General features: G+C 37.2%; 1 protein-coding gene across 2 annotated transcripts in view; it reads right to left on the bottom strand.

Moving 5' to 3' along the window:
* The window catches only part of FSTL5 (follistatin-like 5), a 592,573-nt gene that overhangs the window by 50,911 nt on the left and 533,379 nt on the right, over positions 1-8,283 (bottom strand). For both annotated transcript variants that reach the window (XM_005860522.2, XM_014534995.1), the window contains exon 13: positions 5,376-5,525. In XM_005860522.2, the coding sequence (XP_005860584.1) occupies positions 5,376-5,525 (150 nt within the window). The remainder of the gene's footprint in view (positions 1-5,375; positions 5,526-8,283) is intronic.

The raw sequence follows: 8,283 nt of genomic DNA, 5'->3' as shown, positions 1-8,283 counted from the left end.
CATAACCTCCCCATCGGCCCTGCCCTGAGTGTGACAGTGGCGGCGTCCCAACCCCCTGATTGGCCCTGCTCTGTGGGTGATAGAGGGCGGTGCCCCAACCCCCTGATCCGCCCTGCTCTGTGTGTGACAGGGGGTGATGCCCCAACTCCCCTATTGGCCCTACTCTGTGAGTGACAGGTGGGAGCTCCCCAACCCCCTGATCAGCCCTGCTCTGTGCGTGATGGGGGGAGCTCCTCAACCCCCTGATCGGCCCTGCTCTGTGCGTGACAGGGTACGGAGCCCCAACCCCCGTGATGGGCCCTGCTCTGTGCGTGACAGGGGGCAGCACCCCAACCCCCTGATAGGCCCTGCTCTGTGCGTGACAGGGGGTGGCACCGCAACCTCCCTATCGACCCTGCCTTGAATGTGACAGGGGGCGGTGCCCCAACCCCCCAATTGGCCCTACCCTGAGCGTGACTAGGGGTGGCATCGCAACCTCCCAATCTGCCCTGCTCTGTGCATGACAGGGGGCGGCGCCCCAACTCCCCAGTCGGCCCTGCTCTGAGCCCGAGCAGGGGCTGCATCTAGGGATTGGGCCTGCCCTCTGCCACCCGGGAGCAGGCCTAAGCCAGCAGGTCATTATCTCCTGAGGGGTCCCAGACTGTGAGAGGGCACAGGCCGGGCTGAGGGACCCCCTCTCCCCCACGAGTGCACAAATTTTTGTGCACCGGGCCTCTAGTATATTATAAAATTACTAGAGGCCCAGTGCACGACATCCATGCACTGAGGGGAGGAGGGGTCCTTCAGCCTGAAGTGCGTCCTCTCGCAGTCTAGGACCCCTTGGGGGTTGTCCGCCTGCCGGCTTAGGCCCACTTAGCGCTGCTGTGGAAGGCGGGAGAGGCTCCTGCCACCGCCACTGCGCTCGCCAGCCACAAGCCTAGCTCCTGACTAGATATGCAGCTCAAAATGAAGGAAAGTACATCTAACGTATTTTATTGGAAAATGTTTAAGTCTTGGGAAAAATTAGTTTATAAGTTTTCAAGTGTGCAGATATAACACATTTTACAGAAGGGACATTTATATGGTTTTCATCAACAAAATAATATAACAATGATGAAATTATTCCCAAACAACCTTCTCCAGATTAATCTTGTCATAACATAATTTTCAGGAAAACACACACACACACACACACACACACACCAAACAGATATTTTCCTACTTACATTATCCACTTTTGAAAGGAATAAATTACATATGTTGGATTTTACAAAATGTCTGCTAGTATATTCTGGAAATTACTCTAAATGATCAATAAATTTAAACCATTCGCTAGTAAAAAAGAAAGGTGCTATTTTTGACACTTTTTAAAATAATTTCCTTTCCACAATTAAACCTGTAAATCTCTGTGTAATGAAATAGTTACAATATTTCTCCACATTTTATGAAAAGGATTGTAAATATGCTATTATATTTGACTGCCCTCTCCCTCCCATATCTCACAACCTCAGGAAACACAATTACACCTGCCTTCCAAATATTGACCTCTTTCTGGCTCCTTCTTTGCTACCACCATGCACAGAGCCTCTATCATCTCTAATCTCACCACACGATTTTTACCTTCTAACTTTATACTCATCAACTTTATCAACAGATTTATCAGAGTGATTTTATTTTGGGGGGTAAGCATTAGACAGATCATGACACTAATCTGTCCACAACACTACAAAGTGTTCTCATGTCCCTCAGAGTAAACCCTAAAATTCCTTATAATAACTCCCTGACCTGCCACTCCCCAATCTTCTTCCTCAAACTCCCTCACCTACTATTCTTCCCTTGATGTCTCCAATCCACCAACCATTTATACCAAAAATGATATTAGTTAAAAGACAATGTTCAAGAATATGAATATGAGCATTTTATATATGCTCATCTTTCACCTCAAAATTAACCTCATAGAATGCTCATTTATTACTTAGTATAAATTTCCATTTATTTACTAATATTATTTTGCCAGAAAAATTGTTTTCAAACTTTGCCTTGAGAAGCCTATAGAAGATAAGACTTATTTGAAGCAGGTGATTTTAATCCTCACCAAAATAGAACAAAGAAGATCAGTTTTGACCTATTGAGTAATCCTGTAAGACTTTTTTAAATAAAAGCTTCTGATATCATAAGTTGGAAATTTCTCTTCCATATCATAAACACTATAATTTTGTACACATAGTAGACTATGGTTGGCCTAGTGATATTCAGATAATTAAGCCATAATCCATCATCCAAAAAAATTATTGATTTATTCAACATTTTCACAAAGATCTTTCAAATAACTTAACTAATTTTGTTATAATTAATTAATAGTAGTGATCTACATGTTTCAGATTCCAGAGTCTGTATTTCTTAATCATTCATGTAAGTACCATTTTCAGAGTGATATATTATAATGAATTAATTTCTTATCTTATTGCTTTGTAAAAATATGTTCAACATATGTTATATAATGTAATATTTTTATTTGTTGCAGCTTTATAAATATATTGATATAAATATTTTTCTTTACTATTTTAAAACGTTGTTTAAGGGTGCAATTTACTTACACTATCAGGGTTTTTCTTTCCTTTGTTGATTTGACCTGTAAACCTTAACTCCCTCAAAATCCCAATATACCTATAGGCATACAAATTCATCAATATTTCCTGAGGGGATATGACAAATACAAAAATTTTTAAAAGCATGCTATACTGGTTACAGAGCAGTTGTATCAGCTTCTAGAAAGATGGCTTATATTGTAAGGGTGAAATTCTGGGAATAGCAACAGAGAAAGATACACAGACTTGGGGTTTAATCTTGACATGAAGGAACAGTGTGGCACAGCTTGTTTATCAGTCTGACAAGGAGAGTACCAGCTGGCTAATTAAGTGAACCTAATTTAAACTAATGATGTAGATTCTCAAGATAATGTGCTAATGGCTAGAGGAGACTGCTGATGACACTTAAGAATACTCCCGAGGTGCTACAATAAGCCACTGCTGCATCCAAGCAGAACCTGATTTTGCTCCATGGAAGACAAAATGGGGTCAGTTGTTTATTAGTTAATCATTTATAGAGCAAAACATCACCTGTATAACATTCTTACAAAAATTTTCTATAAGAAGAAAAGCAAGAGCCATTTGATGTTTAAAGCAATACCAAGGGTGTAGATTCTTTTTAAAAAGTGTGACCTTTTATTTTAAAGCTGCAGGTAGAAATAATACGGAAACAATAATACTGGAAACAAATATACCCTAATGGTAATAATTTATCATGAAGTTTGTATAATCTTATGTTGTTAAGAAACTATTTTTTTATTTTAATAATAAAGTGTAACAATGCTGTTTAATTTTTTAAATGTTTAGTCCTAAAATGTTTATTTAATACCAATCCACACAGTCAATATATGCAAAAGAAAAAGTCAGAAATGTGGTTTCCTAGATAAGGTCAGTATGAAACACTAGAGACTTACTTTAATCTGACTGACAAAGAAAAACTGAAAGATTAAATTTAAATAAATATAAGGTTATATTTCTCTTTTTCCCCCCAATAATAAGGCACTCTGATTTTGGACTTCACTGTTGGGAGATGATTAAAGTTTGATTATAAGTAATATTGTTAGTTGCCTCTATATAATATATTCAGATTAAAATAAATAACCAGGTACAGCACATAATCAGAAAGTCTAATTTAATTTGGATACAAAAAAATGGTCAGATTAAGAAAGGATGCTTTATTTTTATAAAATTAACTTTGTACTTTGAAGTTGACTATAACCATGGATATAGATAAAGCTTTAAATAACAAAGTTTTTCAAATGTAGTTTTTTTAAGTAGTTAGAAATAGTTCTATATTACTTGAATTATTAACTTGTAAAACAGAGGGTTCAATATCTAAATCCATAAAATCTACCCCTTACATGTTTTTAAATTAGAAAAAGATTTGAGAAATTAGAAACTATGAGATGAATTATTTTCAAGTATAATAATATTTAAGATATTCATTATTCACCTTTAAGCATGTACTTTTGGGAACTAAAATTTACATACTCTATGGTAATGTTAAGACAAATACAATGATGCAATATTTTACCCAGCAGGTAGTAGACTTTTGGAACTCATTATCTAAAGACTTCCACATACCGAAATTATACATGGTTGCAAAAAATAGAATTTAGACAAATTAAAGAAGAAACTTTTAATTTTGAAAAAAGAGAATCTAATAAATGATATATGTCTAAAATTTTAGGTTGATAATTATAGTCAACAATAGGCCTCAAGAAGTAGGGTAGCTGCCCAGCTGGTGTGGCTCTGTGATTGAGCATCAACCTATGAACAAGGAGGTCAAGGTTTGATTCCAGGTCAGGGCACATGCATAGGTTGCAGCTTATTCCCCAGGAGGGGGCATGCAGGAGGCAGCCAATCAATGATTCTCTGTCATCATTGGTGTTTCTATCTCTCTCTCTCTCCCTCTCCCTCTCCCTTCCTCTCTGAAATCAATAAAAATATATTAAAAAAATAATTAGTGTCTCTATCACAAAAAATACTAGATTGAATATGCCCAGTATAGAAATTTTTATTTTACAAACCAAAGTAATTTCTCAATTTCTATAGAATAGATTGTTGCAGAATTGTCCAAATCATTCTGTTGCTACTTCACTCTTTTCCAAAGAGGTCTTCAGTAGTCCCATAATTCAAAACCTTTCCTTTTCATTGGTAGAAGTAATATTCAACATGATCATAAAACTCTCCAGAGCTTGTGTGAGCAACCCCATGACATACCACTATCGCTGCCTTACTATTCCAAAAATTAAGTTCCCACATTTTTCCTACAATGGGGGTGTATCTGATATGTTAGAGATATTTGTCTCTGTCATTGACCTATGTACATATTAGTACTTTTCTTTTTACTACTTAGTAATTAATACCTATTAAGTTACTATTATCTGGTAAAGCCTTTCATTATCTCAGCCTTTGTTAAGAATCAAATGAGAATGATATAATACTGCTTCTGGGATGATAAGTAGTAATGCCTTAATTGACCTCTGACTGGGACTCTCCTTGCTCTAGGCAGAATAAGCAACTCTGGGGATGATTTTTGTGAAATTAGTCATTTTAGTATTATTATGTATTCACAGAATCACATTTTTAAAAACAAAAGATATTTAAATTATTTCTTTAATTCATTAGGCTCAAGGAGCAAAAAGAGAGGAGTGTGAGCAGAAAAGGCATATATTATCCATTTATCCAAGTAATGAAACTAGTTATAACTGACAATCAAATGTCAAAGCACATGTTACCTGGCAAAGGCTATTAAGCTAAAGTAAATACATTTAGTCACTTTCAAAAAGTAGGAGTCATTCTTACCTGAACAACCTTTTGGGACTGCACATCAACAATTAGGACTCTGTCCAAGGTTGGCTGTGCAACATAAATGAACTTGTCTTTGACATTAACCGCCGAGGCCCACACACATTTCTGAACTTCATCTCCTTCAGCTTTGGGACAGACTTCATCCTATAATTTGTCATATAGAAAAATAAAATTAGTATCTTAAAATATAACATGGGCATGGCCATATTCTGTATAAAATTAATTGCTGCTTTACTACTTTCAGCATGGAAAGCTAAATATAAAATTAATAAAGATGAATATAGAAAGAGATAAATTAATCACAACTGTATATAGTACATATTTAAGTTCATTAAGTATCCTATCTAATAAAAGAGAAACATGGTAATTAGCCGTATGGCCGCTACCCTCCCCATTGGCTAATCAGGGTGATATGCAAATTAACTGCCAGCCAAGATGGCGGCCGGCAGCCAGGCAGCTAGAAGCGAACAGGGAGGCTTGCTTGCTTCAGTGATATACAGGGTGTCCCCCCAAAATGTATACACACTTTGAATACCTACTAATTCCAATGGTTTTACGCATGAGAAAGAAACAACAATGGAGCTGTTATCTGTTAAAAGTGTGGGCACAAACAGGTAGTTGGACATTCCCTGAGGTGTCTCAGATTGGAGAGGGTGAAGGCCAGACTGAGGGGCCCCTTCTCCCCCCCCTACCCCAGTGCATGAATTTCATGCACCGGGCTACTAGTTTATAGAAATAAATGTGAATGTGAGGTAGTTATTCAGAATGGTTACTTAATTTTTCAATTTGGCATCCACGTCAAATTTTACAATGTCCTTTAATCATCCCAAGCCTTTTTATTCTACTTTTTTACCCTAGAACTGCCTTCTGGTTGAATATTGCATAGTTTGGGCTGGATGGCCATAAATGAGTCAAAAAAATACCTTCTATTTCTTCCTTTCCTGCACTTTGTCAATAAATGAATGTTGAAAGGATATGTCAGCCTTTGTGAACCACACTGGCAGACACATCACAAGTATAAGAAATGTCACTTAGCTCATTATTTTTTTTCAGATTTTTCTTTTATTCAGTGGTCTATTGGTTCTATAATTCTCTCAATTTATTTATAGTTAGAAAAACCACTAAAAAGAGATTTGTTGACCAGCACATATAGTATGTGTGTAATGATACTTATTTATGTAATGATGATATAATGATCAATACTGATTTATGTACTTTACTTTTTTTATGATATAGGTCTGATCATTGATTACTGATATCTAATTTACTGATTTGTGTACTCCAGCTGGTAACTCTTAAGCTAAATTAGAATATTCTCTTCTTTAATTCAAACAAAAACATAAATTTTTCATCAGATTTTCCATTCACCATTTGTATTTAATAATCATGAAATAAAATCAACAGTTTTCCTTAGCTACACCACTAAATGTATCTTTTAATTTAAAGGTAATACTTACAGCAGATAAACCACATTTGGCATTTAACGATTAAAATGAACACTTCAACTATGTAACCCTTCTCAGGGAGCACAGCCATAATAGGTGGTCTACCTGTTTGCATAGCATTTGGAAAATAATGTCAAAACCGCAGCACTCCGGAATGAGAAGCTCAGTAAGTGGTCTTCAGGTCTCATTCAGGGAGGAACTGGAGTGTCTACTAATTTCTAAGAACCTGTCCAGAGGCTGTCAGGTTCAGCCAGAACACCAGGAACATGTAGTGGTAATGCCTAAACAGCACAGGCTGTTCCAGGCTCCCAGGACATAAGGAACAAAACAAAACAAAACAAAACAAAACAAAACAAAAAAACCCAGCCCAGCTGCCGTGGTGGTTCAGTGGTTGAGCATTGACCTATGAACCAGGAGATCACAGTTTTGTTCAGGGTCAGGGTACATGCCAGGGTTGCAGGCTCCATCCCCAGTGTGGGGCGTGCAGGAGGCTGCCGACCAATGATTCTCTCTCATCATTAATGTTTCTATCTCTCTCTCCCTCTCCCTCCTCTATGAAATCAATTAAACACACACACAAAAAACCAAAACAAACAAACTAACAAAACAACCACCCCGAAAACTAAACGCCTAGTGTATGCTTCTGGTCATTTTGGAGGTATCACATTACTTCATTTCATGGACTGTACCATGGTCATTCTACGATGACTACCTGCAGGGTCATCCTGAGTAATGTCCATGGCACCCTTAAGCAGGCCGCACAAACCTGAAGGCAAAAATCTGCCCTCAGCACATGCCCAGAAATAGAGGCAAGTATTGTACTTTCATTCATCAATTTACTGAAACATTATTTTCCCTCAGAAATATGTTAAAAATTCATTGATAAGAACCTATTTTGTGATAATCAAGCACTATACAAAATATGTACTGGGAGGCATGAAGAAGTGAGAAAAAAGTGGGACCTACAGTTGATGAAAGGCTCAGCATATAGGGAAATTGTTTACAAATCCTTTGCTGTTGTGTAAAAGCCACCAATGAAACCTGCCAAAACCACAGAAAGTGTGAGCGGCCTGACAGGTAACTGTCAGCCGAACAACTGCAGAACCAGGAGCAATTTCCACCCCTTTGCTTGCTATAAAACTATTCAACAGTAAAATAAATGACTCTGCTGGGAATTATTTCTATTTGTGTGCTGTCCCCACAGGATGTCCCTGACCAGACTCACAATCATTTTTACAAAGCCATTAAAAGTTTCCAGACAGTCAGCCTGAATTTTCTTTGCTTCCCTTTATGACATTATTTCTGATTATAGTCTATTAGGTCCCATTTTGCAATAGCACTCTTATTTTTTTAGATTCCATAGATTAATATTTATTTCTGTGGATAAAAATTGGAGAGGAATGATTTTTCACATGCATTAGGCATTTAATGGGATAAAAGAGAAGGTAAAAAAAAAA

The sequence above is a fragment of the Myotis brandtii genome, unplaced genomic scaffold (genome assembly GCF_000412655.1).
Source record: "Myotis brandtii unplaced genomic scaffold, ASM41265v1 scaffold136, whole genome shotgun sequence".
Lineage (NCBI taxonomy): Eukaryota > Metazoa > Chordata > Mammalia > Chiroptera > Vespertilionidae > Myotis > Myotis brandtii.
Note: the sequence above shows the minus strand (reverse complement) of the source record. Positions and strands in the feature narration are given on the sequence as shown.